The sequence below is a fragment of the Eschrichtius robustus genome, chromosome X (assembly GCF_028021215.1).
Source record: "Eschrichtius robustus isolate mEscRob2 chromosome X, mEscRob2.pri, whole genome shotgun sequence".
Lineage (NCBI taxonomy): Eukaryota > Metazoa > Chordata > Mammalia > Artiodactyla > Eschrichtiidae > Eschrichtius > Eschrichtius robustus.
Genome location: NC_090845.1, coordinates 100,198,488 through 100,219,582, shown reverse-complemented (window position 1 = coordinate 100,219,582; position 21,095 = coordinate 100,198,488). Strand labels below are relative to the sequence as shown.

Below are 21,095 nucleotides of genomic sequence, written 5' to 3'. Positions count from 1 at the left end.
AGAACAAACTAGGGTTAAGAGTGGGGAGAGGGGAAGGGGGAGCAGAGAGATAGAGGTAGGGGATTAGGAGGTACAAACTATTGTGTATAAAATAAGCTACAGGGCTTCCCTGGTGGTGCAGTGGTTAAGAATCTGCCTGCTACCGCAGGGGACACGGGTTCGAGCCCTGGTCCGGGAAGATCCCACATGCCGCGGAGCAACTAAGCCCATGCACCACAACTACTGAGCCTGCACTCTAGGGCCCGCAAGCCATAACTGCTGAAGCTCACGTGCCTAGAGCCCATGCTCTGCAACAAGAGAAGCCACCGCAGTGAGAAGCCCACGCACCGCAAAGAAGAGTAGCCCCTGCTCGCCACAACTAGAGAAAGCCACTCATAGCAACGAAGACCCAGTGCAGCCAAAAATAAATTAAATAAATAAATAAATAAATAAATAAATAGAGCTACAAGGATATATTGTACACCACAGGGAATATAGCCAATATTTTATAGTAACTATAAATGGAGTATAACCTTTAAAAATTGGGAATCACTATATTGTACACCTGTAACATGTAATATTGTACATCAAATATACTTCAATAAAAAACCATAAACAAACAAACAAAAAATGGGGACTGCCTTCCAGGTGTGGCATTCTGTGGGGCACTGGAAAGCCTTGTACCCTAAAGGCTGCCCAGAGCAGACCAATACCAAGCCTGCTCTTTCAAATGGAAATGTGTATTTTCTCTACTGAGCACTTGAATTTCATGCAAAAGCTTTATCAGGCTCAGGCCTTGCAGATCTTGTCTCTAAATGCCATTCACCAGTTTTCACCTTCTGTGCTGCTATCTTGGTGCCATCTGCAAGGAGAAAAACACTCTCAAGTCTGCTCTCTTCTGTGTTGTAATCCTCATTTGTTTGCAGGCAGTCCTGCCTCAGGCATCATTTTGGAGCTGGGACAGGTGGAATCTAAGTTGTTTGGTAACCCCACCTTTCTCCGAGTCTCCCACGGGGGGGGGCCTGATATTTCTCCCCATGAAGTACCCTGAGCTTTGTTAAGGAGGATAGTGGAAAGCTGAGAAGGAATGCAGAATGGTTGCAGGAGTCAAATTTTATTTGAAAATTGCTTAATAGGCCATGAGGTTTACTTGTCTTATACAAATCATATGCAAATATCTCTGTGGTTGTGATATGTGCAATGAAACTCTACTGGTTCCAGAAAGACTCTGGAGTCTAATTTCTTATTTTCTTCCTGATTTGGGCTGATTCAGGGCAGGACCCTTTCTCTTTGAGGTTTTGTGTGTGTGTGTGTGTGTGTGTGTGTGTGTGTGTGTGTTTCTCTTTTACAAGATTTGCTGGGGTGTCGTAAAACACAACTCTGATCATGAGTTTCTGTTAACAACTCTGATCGTGAGTTTCTGTTAAAAAATCTGTTCTGGTTTCCCACTGACTACGGGATAAAGTCCAAATGCCTGGCATTAAAGCCCTTTTATGATCTGACTCCAATCTGTCTTTGCAGCCAGATCTCACCAGCTTCCCCCTGTGTACCCCACAGTGTCCAGCCAAACGAGACTACTGGTCGTTCTGGCAATGCATTCGCTCACTCAGAATAGAATACCCTTCCCCTCACCTCTGCTCATTGAAATCTGACCCAGCTTTCAGGATCCGACTCTAAATGCCACCTCCTCCCTGAAATTCTTCTCCTCTCACTTCACCCCCAAGCAGGAATAACCTCTTCCTCCCCTACACTTTATAACTTTACTCCTACTTTTCTTAATAATGTATCTTCCCCTGTATTCTTTTACTTGATTAGACTGAAAGCTTCTTGAGGGCAGTTATAATGTCCTCATTCATATTTACACACCCTACAGTGCTTTAAAGAGTTTTTGTAATGCTTGGCCCCTGGTAAATGTTTGTTAAATTGAACTGAACTAACTACATGAGGCTGAGGCTTAGGGTTTTTAGGGTTCACCTCTGCCACTGACTTGCTCTAGAAAAGGCCATTGAAGTCTTCTCTCTGCTAAAATGGGGAGAGGTACCCTTGTGTAGGCCAATATCATCCTGGACTGAAATAAACATATGAAAGCCCTTCAAACGCTCTGCAATAACTATATACATTATTATTAATATTTTCAAAATTAAGAAATTCTTATTTGGAGAGGAAAATCATTTATAACTATACTTATGAAATTTATCCTCTCCCACCACCTTCTCTGAAGGCAGAAACATGTATTTGTTTTTAACCTGAGGAAATCTCGTGACCCGGTGAGTTAATTACTGAGCTCAAAGTTGAACTTAGAAATTCTTCCAGGAAACTTTTCTCATCTGACTGTGTTATGCTTGCCTCCTGGCCATCTGTAAAGCCCTGGGAGAAGTTCTCATTAAGGATTTACATATATGTTTTCAGATCGTCTTCCCCATCAACTTCCTATCATCATCACTATCTTTCATTTTTGTTGTTGGTCAGGTGGAGACAGAAATCCAGCGTGTGTCAGAGGCATATGAGAACCTTGTGAAGTCATCCTCCAAAAGAGAGGCCCTGGAGAAAGCCATGAGAAACAAGCTTGAGGGCGAGATTCGGAGGATGCATGACTTCAACAGGGATCTGAGAGGTGAGGGAATCACTTCTGAAGCATCAGTCAAGATGGTGAAGGGACCAATAAGGTCCTACTGTAAACAACAAGGTCCTACTGTATAGCATAGAGAAGTATATTCAATATCCTGTGATAAACCATAATGGAAAAGAATATAAAAAAAGAATGTATATATATAAATATGTATAACTGAATCACTTTGCTGTGCAGCAGAAATTAACACAACATTGTAAATCAACTATACTGCAATTTAAAAAAAAAGGATGGGGAAGGGAAGGGCTAAGCTAAGGAGCACATGGCGAGGCTTCTAGGTCTTGTCCAGCCCACTAGGATAGTCAGCAAATTGCAGAGCATAGACCAGGCTAGGTTTTTGTGACTACAATAGTGTGTGGTCCTAAGCTTTCTTAATCAAAGTGGGATGAACTTATGTGTGAATCAGACAGTATCCCTCCCGGGTCTCCTGGACCCACTTGGCCTGTCCCCATAGTCTGTGTTACCTCTCTTCCTTTCCAGGTTTAAAGATTTTGTAATAACTTTGATGCTTTTTTTTTTTTTCCTGGTGAATGAAAGCTATCACATATTCAGGGATGGATTCCTTGGTTGGAATTTAGAAATCTGCACTAAGGTTTTCTCAGTGAGGAGTGAAAGTATTAAAGTACTCACCTCCTCCTTCCCCGTCATGGTCTAGTATTGTTTTGGGATCCACATTTGCAAACCTATATCTGTGTCACCCCTTCTTGTGTAACAAGAAGAGACATGCTTGTTTTGCCCAAGATCACTGTTTAGAGGGCAAATAGCATGTGCTTGGAAGTTTGTCCTTAGGGCCCTGTTGATTGTCTCCAAATTCCACAGAGCGTCTAGAGACGGCCAACAAGCAGCTTGCAGAGAAGGAATATGAGGGGTCAGAAGATACCAGAAAAACCATCTCTCAGCTCTTTGCAAAAAGTAAGTCTGAAAGCTTCAGCAGCGGGTATTAATATGTGGGTGGGAGTGAGGTGTATGAAAAGGTTACACAGTTCTATTTAGCCTTCTAGAACAGCCAGGGCAGAGTGAATGTCATCTAAGGATTCTTTTTCCTGTTCAAGCATGAAGTTGGGAGATTGTGTTCTTTTCCTTCCGGCCAAGAAGGCTGCTTGCTGCAACATCTAGTCACATCAACATAACTCCTTCTGTATTGAAACAGAGAAGCCACTTGGAATGCCTGCTTTTTGTCATGCTAGCTGAAAAGGACCTTGATAAACTTGGGGTCCCTTAATATTGAAGGGATTTATCATTGAAGGCTCCATGTGTTGGCTCTGGAAGAGATGGGATTAACATGCAGGATGGATGATTAGTGCTTAGAATACCCAACTTGTACCTGGGGCTCCCTTAAACACCCTGCATTATATCATATCATTCCATGTTGAGGGTTTGCAAGGGTAGCTGGAGGGAGACCACTGCTAAGGCCTCAACTAGTGACTCTGGTGTGGAGTTGGAGGGTGTGGGGGAGGGCAGAGCTATGTCTTCCTCCTAAATAGTGTTTCCTTTGTCTGGAAATACTCTTAGGACCCTGACAATGAATTAATCCTCTTCTTTATTGGGTCCCTAATGGACTCCACCCAGCTAGACAATGCCTCATTCTTTCCAATTGCCACAGTAAAACCAGCAATAAAAACTACACAGTGGATTGAGTCCATAGGGAGAGTGAATCTCGGGGGAAACAGATGATCTACCCTGACTCCTGCAGATGCCCATAGTTGGTGTCCCCTACCCCTGGCCTCCACCAGTGCGGTTCCCAGCTGGAGGAGCGCTTGATGGGGACTTGTCAGGCCCCATCTTTGCTGGGCCTCCACATGACCCTTTCAGGTCATTCCATGCGGCTTCCAGTCAGCTTCTACAAGTTGTTTGATCTTCACTTAACAATATCTCCCTCCCTTCCTGGGTTGCTCTCTTGTGCTTTGGCTTTAGAACTAGGGCTTTTTTTTTTTTTTTTTTTTCTTCCTCATTTCCCTGAGCCTCCTGTTCCTTTGTCAGTATGTCTTAGAGAAAGGAATGTAGTTTTTCCGGTGTCATCAGCGCTTAGTGTAAATTGTTGTGAAGTTGCCAGTGTCACAGTTACCTTGGAAGCTACTTCACTGGTGGAGAGCGTGGCAGCCTCCCAGTATAAAACTAAACAGAAAATGTATGGATTCTTGGCCCTGGATCTGCTACTTCACACTTCTCCCTGCACGGAGATGGCATTTCAGGTGTCCTAGGAGTTCTGCTGCTGGTTTATAAAATGTGGTAATTTAGTAGGTCAAATTGTATTCACAGCAGGGTGAAAGACTGTCAAATGGTTCTAGAAGGGAAAAGTGAGCTCTACCTAGTAGGCAGGGGAGAGGACATGACTTTAATTTCTTTTGCCTTTGGGCGTCAACAGGGCGCCACATGGTTGGAAGTATGTCAGGAGCCAAGAAAGCCCTCTTGAAAAGGCCCCCTAGAGAGGCCAGACCAACGCAATCCTAGGAGAAGGCGGTGTGGTACAGTACAAAAAGCTTAGAACAACCTGGCCTTAAGTGTGGGCTCCACTACTTACTCTCCAATTGTGGGACCTGGTGCAAGTTACTCAAGCCCTCAGAGGCTCTGTTTTCTCATATGCACGATGGAGAAGAGAATAATACAACACCTGCCGTGTATGGCTGTTCTGAGGATTAAGTTAGTACAATACTCGGTATGCAGTAAGTATTCAACAGATGTTTATTTCTTCCCAAGGTACATCTGAATAGATATGTAAAGTCAGAGTGGGAAGGAAGGTGAGGCTGTCCTATTAAAGCCTTTCCTACAAACTTATGTATCAATGTCTTGAGAGGAAGGGCACTCTACCTCCCAATGAGAATCAAAACCGCTCATTTGAGTTTCTGGTATGAGGTCTGTCCTAGTTAAAAGGGGAGGGACCTAGAAAGGCATGAGGCATAACTACATGTAGCTACAATGTGATCGTGGATTGACCTCAGTTAGAAAATCATGTTAGTGAGTAAAGGGTGGGATTTGCGGTTTTATGCATTTTATGAAATACCATTTTTATATTGATGTAATATACTGTCATGAGGAAACAATGGGGAAAATTTGTGGAGGCTCGACTGCTCATTGGCCAAGACAAGACTGTTTGAAGAAATAAAATTGAGGAGACAAGCCTACCTGTTCTTCTGACATATGTGTGTGTGTGTGTATGTGTATGTGTGTATATCCTTCTTTGTATAATACTTTCCACAACACTTTTTACATCTACTTTCTCACTGCTTCTGCACAACCACCATTGTTAAGTGACTTCGGAATTTATACAGCAAGTTAGTGGTAGAGCCAGTGATAAGTGTCCAGATCTTGGTGTCCTGGTTCTTGCGGCTGTGTGTGAGAACACTTAGAACGTCTAGTAATGGGTATGATTGTCAGTTTTGCTCAGGTAAGGTTTTGAGCTAGCTCCGGAATGGCAGTATTGATATTTCATGTCCTGATAGATAAGGAGAGCCAGCGGGAGAAGGAGAAACTGGAAGCGGAGCTGGCCACTGCCCGTTCTACCAACGAGGACCAAAGGCGACACATCGAAATCCGAGACCAGGCCCTGAGCAACGCCCAGGCCAAGGTGGTAAAGCTGGAGGAAGAGGTATGTGTAGTTTCCTCGGGTAGCGTATGAGCCTGAGGGTAGAAGAGCTGGGGAACCAAGGGCACTGCGGGCCCCCCCACTTTGGCGAACTGTCAGCTGCACCATCCCCCAACAGGAAGGTGCCATCTGCTACTTCTAGTTGTAACTGTGCTGATGTGAGTAGACTTTGATTTCTTTTTTCTTCTCTTCAAGTGCCTTCCTTTTGCTCCAGAATAGAAAGTCACCAAGGTCAAGGATAAATTTTCATTTGCTCATTCATATAATAAGCTAACCACCCGCCTTCCCTAAGTTCTGACTGTGTACCTAGCCCTGCCTTAAATTAAGCCTATGACAGATTTTATATATATATATATATATATATATATATATACACTTACATATGTATATGTACACGTGTGTATATGTATATACACACACACACACATACACACACACACACACACACATATATATATATATGTATGTATGTATGTATATATAGTCCTGCTCTTACAGGGCTTTAAAGCTTTATTTTGGAAGGGCTAGAAAATGATTCCGGATATTTTAAGGTACCCCAAGGATGTTGAAATCAGAATGGTCCTTGTCTCCCCATGCTCAGTGGGAAGTTGGTCCTCTCAGGCAAAAAAATGAATCTTGAGGGCTATGCCTCTTGTTGTTGGATTTATTTTGCAGATTGAGTTTTGAATAGAAGCAATCTTGGGGTGCCTGGGACAGGATGGGATCCAAGGACCATTTACGGTTTATGGTAGGCCAAGAGCTCTGCCCTGGCTCTTACTGGCTAGGTTCTGGAATGTAGGTATGTGGTAGGGTGAAGTTCTCAGTTATTTGTGTGCAAGGATGGAGCCTTTCCTTGACAAATGCAAGGGCCCCCAGACTACTAAGCATCTGATTAATATGTATCTGATTACTCTCAATGTAGACGTTACTCAATTGCAACACTAAGCTGTGTTTATATGAAATAGAGGGAACTTTGCTGCTGGCCTGTCAGTTGTCATTGTATTGGAGTACTACTAGGTCTTAGATGTTTTGCACTTCAGGGAATGGGTATATTCCAGCAAAAAAATGATGCTGAAATGTAACTTGGTAAAGAAAATTTCACATCTCACTGACTTGTCTATTCTAAAATTGGAATTGTTTTAAAAGAAAAAAAAAAATAGCCTCCATTATAAGATGCTGAAATCTTTATAAACTTGAGATTAAAAAAAGCGTTTAGTGACCAAACCTTGAGCATTCTGGCTATTGCAGGTGAGGTATCTTTCCTACTTTCATTCATTGCCTGCTTCCTCTCCCTTAGTAAGAATGTCTAGTTCTTAAAGATCTCCTGACTTACAGATATCCTTTGATTTCTTTTGTGGGTGTTAACACAGTTGTTGGAGCTATATTGTGGGCTCATGCTTTTCTAGTAGGTGATGCCATCTAACCTATGATGTCCTTTAACCTGAATTGCTTAATTGTTAAACTTCAGGTTGTATAAAGTCACGCTGATGTTCTGCTTCATCAGTTGTCTAGATCAGAAATACTGCCAAGTTGCTTTATTGAAAGTGAGGGATACTTGTACATGCTTGGTGTCCAGGTCTTAAGAGCTTAGCACACCCTTTAGCCAGCCCTTCGCCATACCTCTTATATTCCCTTCTTTTCCCTTTTTGCAAGGAAATGACAGAGTAAATTACAGGACCGGGGATAAGACTGTATTCTTTTAGAGAAGGGAAAACTGAGAGACCCGCTGAGAAGTAGTTTGCTGGTGGTCACATGGCAAGTCTTGGGCAGAGCCAGGAATAAAACTGGAATCTCATGACTCTTCATTCCCTAGACCCTGCTGCCTGTCTCCCCGTCTGAATCATCCTTTGGTTCCACTCCCAAAAAGAAAATGTGGGCGCCTGTTCAGATTTAGTAACCTCTGCATCTTTTAATTTGAAAAGAAATTGCTTTACCCATTGGACCCCTGTTTTTCAACAGACTATGAGAAGCTTGTCTGGACTGCTTTGAGATTGGGGTATATATACAGCCCCACTGCCCCTCCTGGAAGGGTGCCCATCCAGTTGGAGATAAATGGATACGAAGATTCTGCAACCATCTTGGTTTGCAGTGTCTGAGGGCTCGGTGGTATACTATTTCCATGATTAACAACCAGTTAGTCTGTAGTTCCCACCGGGCAGCCCTCACTGAAACAGTTGCCTGACATATATTTCTGGCTTCAGACTTCTGAGGCTTTTCTGGGAATTTGTTCCAGAGATTTTTAGTCATTTTCCAAGGCCCTGCTCCAAAATATGTAGATTTACAATTTAAAGAAGACGCTCTAAATATTGGGCTAGGATTGAATGATGGCATCTAGTGGTCAGAGATACCTCACATGAACTCATCAATTATTGTTAATTTTTTAGTCCTCATCCAACCTTTTCTTTTGCACGGAGTCTAGTTGTTGGGAAATTCTGAGCTGCTGTTGCTAAAGGAGGCGGAACCTTTGATGGGGAGAGCAAGCTTCTACCCGGTGGAATCAGAGGCAGAGGCCATGTAATGCCTTCCAGACTCTCAAGCCAGATCGCCTCTAGCACATATAGGGGCTTGAAACCACATCTCAGGGAAAATCCACAGATTCCTATTTTCCTTTTCATTTTAAGTAGCCTATCAGAGCTGAGTCTGCTCCTGGGTGGTATTTGTCCTATCTCCTCCATAATATTCAAAGGAAAACATTCCTTTCCCTTATCTTCAAAGACAGGAATTGATAACTGAAGTTTTGCTTTTTTGCTGTGACTCAACCCCCACTAGGTCTCATTTCTCCTGGGGTAAAATTTTTAAGTGCAGAACATTTAGGAGGTACTTAAGGTGAGTAGGTTAGCCCTGGAACTAATCTAGTAAGGATTCTTCATTGTGATTCCTTCACAAAATTAGTGAGCATTTCTAAATCAATAAGAGTATTCACAAATAGAAAATATATCCCTCTATCTGTTGGAGATGGCTCAAGTCAGGTCATGTTGGAAGGCAGAGCGATATGTCAGATGCCTGCCTATGTCTCATAGAAACAGATAATTTAGTTATGGCTTACAAATGGCACCATGCATTTTCCTTAGAAGTTCTTCTAGGGAAAACCTCTCTAGTCTACTTAGCAAATGAGAATTAGGGGAACTTTCCCAAATTAAGCCTTTTTCCTAGGGAGTACTTTCTTAGCCTACTAAGTGCAAGGCCACTCAGGTTTAACTATTTTGCGTTGCATCAAGATGGTCAGGTTGACACATATATTGACTCATTATGTTGTACACCCGAAACTCATGTAATGTTACAAGTCATTTATACCTCAATTTTAAAAAAAAGATGGTTAGGGAACGATTATGACTACTTTAATGGTCTGAAGACTCTTGCATATATTTATGTCTTTCTCTTTACAACGTCCTCATTTAGATACTTTCCCGAAAATCCATTCCATCTTTCTAATCTTATTAAGTCTTTTGCCCATGACACTCAACATTCACTGTGCTCTAAGCTCTATACAGAAATGGTGCCTCAGGCTTACAGAGAACTTTCTCCTGCAATCACAACTTCCTTCCTCTTCCAAGTTCAGCACAGATTCTCTCACGGACCCTGCTCTGCTGACATCGAGGGATACGGTATCTTGCCGGGAAGGGGATAGCACTCGAAAGAGCAGACCTGTTTTTTGGTGATTCACTATAATCCAGGTCTTGCCACCAATCTACAGCTTATGCAGCTTATGCAGCAGCTGGCTGGCGTAAATGGTGCCTTTCCATCCCTGCCCTTATCTTTCGGGACACGTAGGTCCTGTTGAAGTGGAGGTTCATTAAACTCCAAGTCAAAAGAATTCTGTGTCCTACAGCAACCATGGTATTCTCCCATTCAAAGAGACCTCCCTCTGCCCCCCACTAATTTGACCTCACTGGAGAGTTTTGACAGATGCCTGGCATATCCACTCACAAGGCTCAAGGCAGCCCAGGCTTCTGGCCGGCTGCTGTCTTATGATGATCCAGAGCCGAGCCACTGCTTGGGTAATTGTTTCAGGGATGGTGGGAAAAAGGCCCTGGCAAGATCAAAGAGGGAAGATGCTGCGGGTGGGCTGCTTACTGAGCAGAGTGCATAGGAGGGGATAGAGCGGAATGTGGGAGGGCTGGCAGAAAGAGCCAGCGAGCCTTGTTCTTTGGCTTTAGGCTAGATTGACAGCCACAGGGATTCAGGGGGAAAAAAGGACCCAAGTGTTAACCTTTTCTCAACTGCAGTGTCTGGTGCAGACATTTAGACATTGCAGTGAAAACTCTTAGCGGAGGTGCATTTTCCAGAGTCATTTTGCCACTCCTCTCAATTCTCCAAAACTAAATTCATATTGTTTCTCTTCGTTTCCACCATTATTCTTCATGATTCATACTTTCTCTTATTTCTAGATCTCTTGCCATTTATTTGATTTGTCTCTTTGGTTTTAGAGACGCATCATTTTCTGCTATCACACCTATCCACACAGCACCGTAACCAGTCTCCTTCTTTCCCAATATTAGAGGAAGATGTCCTAGGCATAGACATTTATATGTCTAATCCAAAATAATCCTCAAACAGTAGGATTTTGTTGGTATAGGTAAAACTCATACGGTAGTTATGATGGATTATAAATGTGATAGAAGATCTGACGGTTTGAATTATGTGTGCATTGAGAGTATTGATAGGAATTCAGATAAAATACATATCTACCCAGGAATCTTCCAGAGTGTTCTGTTGACTTATTTGAAGGGCATTTCATCTAAGGATGACTTTTCCCATATTTATGGCAGCATATTTTCTTTGAAGTAGGTATTGCTCCACTCAGTATAAGAAATTATGTTCCCCACCCCCAATAGAGCTGGAGCTACTTCTCAAAGCTTGATTTTCTCAGTTTTTCCTATGATTTTGGCTTTTGAAATTCCCAAATTGAAAGTCTTGTGTATTTTTCGTTAGCCTCCTTAAGAGAATGAACTCCATTCCCTTGGTAGCAAGTTTCTAGGCGTGGTTTTTTTTTTACTCTTCAATTCTTTTAATATCTACCCGTGGACCACAGCTTCTTGGCAATGGACACAGGCAACTTGCTAATACCAGGGTAGTGTTACCAAATTGCTTCAGAGGGAACTCTTACTTGGAGCCATGGGCTCCTGGGCAAGGCTAAATAAGATCAAACGGAAATCACTGAAGGCTCATGGAGTAACATATAACTTAGTTGCATGAAGGAGAGGAGCAAAGAAAGTACACTTCGGTTGTGACATTTGTGACACCATGAGTGTTTGGAGTTCTGGGCGATAGAAGGGAAGATGAAAATCAGACATAATGAAGGATGGCCTCTGTGACACTGGACTTAGTTCTGTATTATTAGTCTCAATGTCCTTTAGTCATCAGAGTGTGTGTATATATTGGTGTTCATCTACCTAATAATAGTAGCCCACCCCCTCTATCCATATTATATTTTTTATTATTTATTAAGACTTTACTTTTTTAGGGCAGTTTTATGTTCACAGCAAAATTGAGGGACAGGTACAGAGACTTCCCTATATACTCATTGCTGCCACATATGTACAGCATTACCCATGCTCCCCTGTTATCACCTTCCCCCACCAGAGGGGTACATTTGTTACAGCTGATGAACCTACATTGACACATAATCACCCGAAGTCTGTAGTGCATATTAGGGTTCATTCTTGGTAGTATACATTCTGTGGGTTTGGTAAATGTATGTAATTATATGTATCCATCATTATGGTATCATACAGAATATTTTCACTGTGCTAAAAATCCTCTGTGTTCTGCCTATTCATTCCTACCATGTATTTTTAACCTTTCAAAAGTATTTCCAAATACTTACTACATCCCCACTATGAAGCTTGGAAGTTTCAGTAGAGTAGGAAATTAAAGTGCAGACAGTTTATACAGTTAGTAATACATCTAGAAGAAAACCCAGATCTCTTAATTCCAAAATATCCCATACTATGCTTTGTCCACCAGTGAATAAATGGAGAAGGTTGATGATTAAATCACTTCCTTACAAATGGCTGAGACAAATGGGTAGCTTTAGGGGCCCTAGAGGTAATTTTGTATATAGCCATCCTTGAAAAAATAAATTTGAAAGACATCTGCAGTTGTTGGAAGGAGGGAAGAGATGCCATCACGTGGTATTCATTTGCAGGGATCAGATTTTCCTGAGTCAGAAGGGGGTTAAGAGATCTGCCAAATGCTTGGGAATGGGTTCAAATTATTGCGGAAGTGCAATGGAAAAACATGATTGATTGAGCTCAAGAGTATTTGCTCTATTCTTCAATAGGTTGCCTTCCTGCTGTTCTTCCTCCCAATTTTATGACTCCCCTTTAAAAACTTATCTCTTAATAGGAATGATCTGAAACCCTTATCTTGACTTTCCAAGCAAAGTGAATACGTTTATGAATGTGTGTGTTTATTATTTTTATATTTTCAGTGTTATAGCTAAGCTATGCTTTGCTCATCTTTGTTTTTGTATTTGACAGTTATTTAATATTAACTGGTCACCAAGAGTGTAGTGAAAAATGAACTAGATCTAGAACCTAAGAGAGATGTGAAGGAAAATAGAGGGCCCTACCCTTAAGTGGCTTATGGGATACCGCCCTCCAATGGGGCAGAGACTTTGTCTTGCCTCCCATTGCATCACTACTGCTCTCAGATGTAGAATAGGGCCTGGTGTGTGATAAACATTCAGTAAATATCTGTTGAATGAATGAATGAATGAATGAACGAATCCACACTTGAACAAAATCTTATAAAATGACTGCTAACAGAGTGCACGTTATAAGAGGCTCTAGGGAAAAGCAGCGATCAAGGTCAGGTAAGATTATTCAGGAAGAACTCCTAGAGAGTTTACTGATATGGTGAGGAAGGATGAAGAAATGATCAGACTAATACAAAGGTTGATCATTTGCATAGTAGGCCTGGTAGAATTGTAAGGCAGTAGGAGCCTAGAACATTGATAAAGGCATTTCTAAGAGGCATATCTAGGACGGACAGGGGACAATGAGACAGTAGATCGGGGGGTGAATTGAAAAATACCAAGTGGTTTAAAATATGGATGAGAAAGAATAGCTGTGGTCTAAAGAAGTGAGAGAGGAGGTGTAAAGTTGCCTTCGATATATAGTAGGTACCTAATCAATAGTAGTTCAGTGGATGTGCTAGCAGTAGATTGCTCTTGTTCTTAAATAAGGCAGTGCCATAATGTTCTACTTGAGCAAGTCTGTTATAGCAATTGTATGTCAGATGGACTGATTGTGCGTGTGTGTGTGTGTGTGTGTGTGTGTGTGTGTGTGTGTGTATTCATCTGTGCTTGTGTGTAGATGGGAGAGGGCAACAAAGTAAGAAGATCGATTAGGTTATTATTCTAATTATTTAGTTGTGAAATAAGGACTTAAACTATGTAGGCTATGAAAATATAAGGAAATGAAAGAATATGAGAGCTGTTATTTAAAATTAAGATATAGTGACAGATTGGATATGGTGGTCAAAGGAAAGAGGGAAGAAAGGACAATAATTCCAAGATTTGGAGACTGGAAAAACAGGATAAATGTTTATAATGGCTGAACTATTGAAGGGATATCATTTTGGATAAAGATGAAAGCAGTCTGGGGCACACTGTGTCAGAGTGAGAAATCTTGCCCTCCGCTAGGGGTCTGTGACTAAAGAGAGCATAATAATATTAAAATATGAATATAAGCAGTTGTGAGAATTGTGGCACGAAGGAAATCTCCAGTAGTGCTGAAGTGGAGAGCAAGGTTTCTCAACCTCAGCATTATTGACATTTGGGGCCAGATAATTCTTTGGTGATAGTGATGGAGGAGGCTGCCCTGTGCACGGTGGGGTGTTGAGCAGTATCCCTGGCTTCCAGTCACAAGATGCCAATAGCAACCTACCCCCAGATGTAACAACCAAAAATGTCTCCACACATTGCTAAATGTTCCCTGGGGGTAAAATCACCCCCAGTTAAGAACCATCAGTATAGAGGTAAAAGAGTAAACTACCATAGATTGGACCTTTGGGGTATAGCAGGAGATGGGGATGAAATTGGAAGGGAAGGTGGGTCTAAAAGATCAAGACAGAAAGTAAGAATGATTTAAGGAACGATGTTAGGAGAACACAGGTTTAGGGAAAGCTAGGGAAGGGGGGTTTTGAACAGGTTTTTGAAAATTGGCATTTGGTAAGAAAATTTAAATGGATGGAATGAGTTCCCCCATTCACTGAGTATCTAGAGGGAATTTGGTTCTGGCTTCTTCTGGAGATCTGTGGGTACTCGTCTCTACACCAGAACCACTACCTTGGCTTTAGAAACTTTTCAAGTGAACTTTCACTTCCTTGAACACTAAAGACAGAGAAAAATAAATCATCTAGGATCCTATGGAGAGTACACACCTTATATGATCTGTCTCTTACATGTACATACACACAAACGAAGGCAGGACTTTTATGGTTTTTTTTTTTACCTCCAAGAATATGCCTATACAGATTTCTAGGATCCCATTTTGTCCAGTTCCCTTAGTTACTGGTCAGTGTTGAAGATGAAAAGGGGAAGCTTAGATTCATAAAATATTTGTGAATTGAAAGACTATTAGATGGACATCTGCCTATTCTACTGTTGCTGTTTTGTTTTTTTTTTTTAAACTTCTTAAAACCTAGTGGGCAAGGCGTTCCTAAGAGAGAGAATGCTATATCCAAAGGCAATGAGGGCTAAGATACGAGGGGGTCCTTGGGAACTTAAAGTTATTTAACCATGCTGAAGTGTCAAGTGTGAAAAGATGATGGAGTGAGGTAAGATGGGAAGCCCATTCTTTAGGGCAAACAGACAAAGCACAAGAACATATATACAGTGGACCCTTGAACAACACTGGTTTGAACTGTGTGAATCCACTTATATGCAGACATTTTCAGTAGTAAATACTATAGTACTACACGATCTGCCATTGGTTGAATCCCTGGATATGGAACTGTGGATATGGAGGAACCGCATATATGGAGGGCTGACTATAAAGTTATACATGGATTTTCGACTTCGGGGAGGGTCAGCACCCCTAACCCCCATGCTGTTCAAGGGTCAACTGGATATTCATATGTATCTTCAAAGCTGTAACAGTCTTTTTTTTGAAATTAAGTTTTATGTAGAACCCTCATTGTAAAACACATAGAAGAGGAGCCACTTGATACAACTCACCCATTGTAGTGGCTTCTGAAGCACTCCTTAGAACACTAGGACTGTGGAACACAGTTTGAAAATCACTCCAAGGGCTGGCACCTTATCTATTAAAGGACCGGATAGTACATATTTTCGGTTTTGTGGACCGCAGAGTTTCTTTTGCGACTGCAACTGCTCAACTCTGCCATTATGGCAGGAAGGCAGCCCTAGCCAATACGTAAATGAATGGGCATGGCTGGATTTGGCCCACTGCTGACCATCTTGGTTTGCTGACCCCCCAAAACCCCCCTCATTTTTTTTTACAAATGGGGACTCTGAGGCTGAGAACAGGGAAGCAAATTACTATTAAAAACAGAGCTAGGACTAGAACCCAAGTCTCCTGATTGCCACCTTGTTCCTTTACCTTTCAATTTGCTGTCAAATAGGAATTCCTGGTGTGTGCATGCATGTGTGTGCGTGTGTGTGGCAGGGAATGAGCTCTGCCTAAGTGTCTTTAGTTAAACAGTACCTTTGACTGTAGGTAAAGTATCTCTCACAAAGTGGAGGTGCCCTCTAAATCGTGTCATTCTGAGAGACTATGGTGTCCTTGCAGCTACTCAGTACTCTCTTCTAATTGTATCTCCAGTGAAAGGCCTTGCCCTATAAAGATATCTGAAGCTCTGTTGCATGAAGGGTTTGAGGCCTAGTGTCATATGTCTTCCTGGGGAAAAAATGGCTGTGTTTTTAATCTCTTGATTGATGTGTTAATTAGAGTTATTGAGATAATGAGAACCACGTCAAGGCTATCTGGAATGAATGTTCAAAGTTGAGAGGACTAGAGTATGTGTGCATTGGGATTAACTTTTTCTTTAAAAAAGAAAAACAACTCTGTGTACTTTTTGTGCCGGACACTCTACTAAGCACTTCATTTGTTATCTCATTTGCTCCTTTTAGAGGTATATCAAATTATCATCATCTCTATGTTATGTATGAATGAGTGAAGGGAAGTTCAGGGAGATTAAGTAGCTTTCCTCAGGTTGCATACCTAGTAAGTGGGAGAGCCAACATTCGGACTGGGGTAGCCTGAGGCCAGAGCTCATGACCTTAACCATTTTACTGTATGGCCTCTCTCTTTACCTAGAAGGAACCATTGACATTTCTGATGGCATTGAAAGGTGAAGTTGGGGATCTAGGATGTCTTAATTACTGAGGTAACATTTGAGGAGCTTAGCACAGGAGATAAGTTTATAGAAGAGAGGCAGAAAAGGGGATTTACCATAATGAAGGAAAAAGTAAAGCATATAAAGTTCAGGATAGTAGAGGAGTTAATAAGCCGCACAGACCTTTGTTCCTTTCCATATATAGATGAGATCTAGAAAACATAGAATATGTAACTTAGAAGATAGCTGACTTTGTGGATTGCATCTTTATAGGGTCTTGCACTGGTAGCATCCAACAGTTGTCCTTTTGTACCCTAAATTACCTAGGTATTAAGCATTTACTAGGTGATCTTGGTGTTTATGGCTGAGCTGCACTTTTTCTTGGTCCTGTATATGGGTATTGTGATTTCATAATTGGTCGTAAAGTTAAGAGATTCGTTAGGGAAGATGTAAAAGTTTTCCTCAGAGAAAACTATGATAGGCAAAGGGTTTGGAGAATTTTGAAATTATCTGGAAAAATTCCTGGGGATTTAGATATTATGTTGTAAAACTTTCTCTCTTATTAAAATAGTTATTTTGGGGACTTTAATGTCTGTGACTCTTGGTTTTAATATCTGCAAATGTCCTTGATTTTCCATATTACTAGATTGTTATTTGGATCTGCTGACATAATAGATTGGCACTTTGCACAATAAAAAAAAAAAAGATATGCAAAAGAAAAAAGGAAGTAGAAGAACTATGCCAACAATAGAGGTCCTGGTACCTTGTGGAAAATCATCCCAGTGGCAAAGCATAATGGGATTTTCCTTGGCCTGGTTTGTGGAAGTTGTCCGACTTGTGTGACTATCTTCAGCCAACTCAGAAAACTCTCTGGGCCTTTATTGCTTTTCCCTTCCAGACAGTTGGCTCAGTGACTTCCACTGCTGGGGATTCCTTAGCTAAGACATTGAGGATTCCTTTCTCAAGAAAGGCAGGGCATAGAGAAATACACCTAGTCCTGACTGCTTATTTTTCAGTTCTCCGAGCTTACATTGCAGTACTTTACCATCAAGGCAAGAACTGCATACTATCTAACTTTAATTGCCTTTAAGTATAACTGCTGTAAGCCTCAGTAATTATAGTTAACACTCTCTGCATTAACATTGCACTGCTCCCCTAGGGTTTTCAGAGCGATTCACAAATAAATGCATTCAACTTTAAATAGCTCATCAGGATTATAGAACCCAAAAGGCAAAGGATAGAGGATATTTCCTGCTCTCCAATTATTCAAAAGCTTAGCAAGTAGGAAGGCAGTGGCGTCCATGGCCTAAAGGTCTTGACTGCCCTAGTCAGTGTTATTACAAATAGTCGCATATCCCAGGAAAGAAAGGTTTAAGCTTACGGAGAGGATGAGAATGGCAATTTTTGTTTCTTTTATTTCCTAGGGAAAGGTCTAATGGATAAAAACATTTAGACTTATAAGTCATCTCAACTGGTTTACAAGGCTAGATTGAACTAGGCCTTGGAATGAAAGGAAATGTCAAGAAGTGTAGCACGAATTTTTAAAGTTTTCCCTGTCACCTAGGCAAGGCATAATGCAAGTCTGGTAGGAAAATACAAGTTTTCTTCCACCTAGAGAAAGTTCAGCAATTCTAATTTGGAGAGAGAGCAGTTATAAGACAAGGAGAGTTTCCCCATTAGCACATGCCATTGCTGTCTGACTGGACATTCTAGAGAGCAGTGATTTGGACACATTACCACGAAGGTCTTACCTGGTTTCTGCAATGAGGGTGTCAGGTTGGTTCTGCTGGTCTGGCCCCAGCTAAATGGCTGTGGGCAGTGCTGGTGAAGTGGGTAACCTCTTACATTGCGCCTGTCTATCTAGGTATCTCAAGGGCTTGGGAATTTGTTGGAAAGTTAGAGTTGAGCTGAATTCTTGAATTTCCTTTGGACCATGTTATCAATAATATTTTCACATTTAAATCTTAATAATGAGAGTATCCCTAACCACAGGTTTCACGAAAATAATAATAACAGATGTGACCAGCTTGGAAGAACTTCTACTTTAGAAAGAGTCCATGCGTTGATTTTATTAGCAAGAGAGGCACCCGCACAAGTACTGTAGGTATGAAGACGCACCATCTGCTCATTCCTAACAATTTGGGAAGGCTGCACTTTCCCCTATCTTCTTAGGCGTTGAGGGTATGTACGCCTTCCTTAAAAAGCTCTGAAGTTCCCTTCATTCCTTCATTTCGACGACGGAGTCAGGGATTTACCGTGATGGGATTTGCCTTGGAAGTTACAAGGGTGCAAAGAACTCAAACTCTTAGCCCCAGCCTGCTCGTACCTTTGTTTTTGGTTATGGTTCATAAGCTTGCAAAGAGGAAGAATCGTATTTGATCTGATGGAGTCTTAGGTTTGATTCATTAGTTTGCATCTTTAGATATCTTTAAAGGTCCCAGGGTGATAGTTGAGAGATTACGGTCCGATGTTATCAACTCAGGCTCATGAGTGCGGCAGAAATGGCAAGTGACCTGTGTTCTTTTAATAAAGAACTGCGGTGGGGGCAGTGCTGGTCAATGAAGAGACTAAAGATGAACCATTGCGTGGCAGCTTCACTTTCTTTTTTTTTGTGGCTATACCGGGTCTTAGTTGCGGCATGTGGGATCTTCATTGCGGCACGCGGGATCATTAGTTGCGGCGTGTGGGATCTAGTTCCCTGACCAGGGATCGACCCCGTGCCCCCCGCATTGGGAGCGCAGAGTCTTAACCACTGGCCCACCGGGGGAGTCCCAGCAGCTTGACTTTTGAGGAGCAGAAACACTCCACGAGAGCAGTGATGATTGCATGGAGTAATTACCAGGACTGTAGAGTTCAGAAAGACAATTCTGGCCTCCCTCTATGTGCAGCAGTTGACCACCCTTTTTCTCTCACTCGGCGAGGAGACAGCTATATAGAGTGGGTAGGCTTCCTCTCCATTCCGAATTAAACTCTTCTCCCTGGAGAGGCCCCCTTTTAATTTTTTTAGCATCCCCCTACTATGATGGCCAAAGTAAGATACAGCCTCCCCCAGAATGTTACAGTTTAGAGTGAAGAAGAGCAGAGGTGAGGACATCCGTAAATGGGAATCTTAAGAGCGTGCCATCTAAGACAGACTCTACTGATAGAAATGGACTTGGGGAAAACATCGAGAGGGGGAAGGGGGGAGAGGTGAAAAACGGAGCTCCTAACTCCTATCCCTTGAGACATTCTCTGTATGGTAAATACAAGGCAGCCCGATACTCATGAAGGACCTTCTCGCCACTCCGGCTTTTCTGGAGCTGGCCAGGAAGAGACCTAACCACAGGGCTGGATTTGGGGGCTGTATAACTGACCCTGTTGTTCTCTTTCCTCCTATCGTGTAATTCTCCCAACCTGGATTTTCAGCTGAAACAGAAGCAAGTGTACGTAGATAAGGTGGAAAAGATGCAGCAAGCTCTTGTACAGCTCCAGGCGGCATGTGAAAAACGAGAGCAGCTGGAGCACCGTCTCCGGACACGACTGGAGAGAGAACTGGAATCCCTCCGAATCCAGCAGGTACAGAGAACTTCCAGAAAATGAGACGGCTCCTGATTGCTTATTTGTCAGACAGTGTCTGACGTGAGAATCAAAACAACCACACTCTTGCTCATCTTCAGGGGTTTTGCCCCAACTGATCTTACTGCAGAGCGCCTCCCGATTGTGAAGACGAAGTTGGCTTCCTTAGCTTCCAATCGCAGCAAAGCCCTTAATGCCTGTTACCTTGCACTGTTTGTTTTCACGTGAACCCCAGAAACAGTTGGCCCTGTAAGCAGTGAAGACGCTGTACAAACAGACTGCTGGACACTTTAGGGTTGCAAATGGCCTTTAGAATCGTTGGGCCATACGTCTCCTCACGTTTAGACGAGAGAAAATCAAGAGCCAGGAAAGGTGGCATGACTCCCTTAAGGCCACACAACAAGTTTAGGGGCAAGGCGGAGACCAAATCCTAGATTTTTCATCTCCGTTTCCATGGAGAACCATGCTGGCCGGCAGGGCTAGTGAGTTTTAAACCATTGATCCACTTTCTGAGCAGCATGACCATTTGACATGGCAGGCTCCTCTCGTGATCGAGAGTCTCATACTCAAGCCCGAGGTAGAGAGCCTATGAATTCCCCTTGCTTCTGAATCGGACTCCAAACTGAAGTGACTTGGGCAGTAGTGATCCTTTCCAAAAACAAGGGCTCTTCAGATGGGACTCAGCCACTATGGTCCTAACTCTTTAACATCAGGGGTCTCGGTATCTCTTCCAACAGCGCCAGGGCAACTCTCAGCCCACCAACGTTTCAGAATACAATGCCGCTGCACTGATGGAGCTCCTTCGTGAGAAGGAGGAGAGAATCCTGGCCCTGGAAGCTGACATGACTAAGTGGGAGCAGAAGTATTTAGAGGAGAACGTCATGAGACATTTTGCTCTGGATGCTGCCGCCACCGTAGCTGCTCAGAGGTAAGGAGCTGGCTGGTAGAGGCCCTGAGTGAAGGGCAGGGGTGGTGTGGAGAACACAAAAGTGACTGATTAAGAGATTTTCCAGTGGGTTTTTTTTTTTTTCCCCCCATCATGTT

General features: G+C 42.4%; 1 protein-coding gene across 3 annotated transcripts in view; it reads left to right on the top strand.

Moving 5' to 3' along the window:
• The window catches only part of AMOT (angiomotin), a 60,188-nt gene that overhangs the window by 26,922 nt on the left and 12,171 nt on the right, over positions 1 to 21,095 (top strand). For all 3 annotated transcript variants that reach the window (XM_068533805.1, XM_068533806.1, XM_068533807.1), the window contains 5 exons: positions 2,449 to 2,593; positions 3,428 to 3,520; positions 6,049 to 6,194; positions 19,902 to 20,051; positions 20,789 to 20,979. In XM_068533805.1, the coding sequence (XP_068389906.1) occupies positions 2,449 to 2,593; positions 3,428 to 3,520; positions 6,049 to 6,194; positions 19,902 to 20,051; positions 20,789 to 20,979 (725 nt within the window). The remainder of the gene's footprint in view (positions 1 to 2,448; positions 2,594 to 3,427; positions 3,521 to 6,048; positions 6,195 to 19,901; positions 20,052 to 20,788; positions 20,980 to 21,095) is intronic.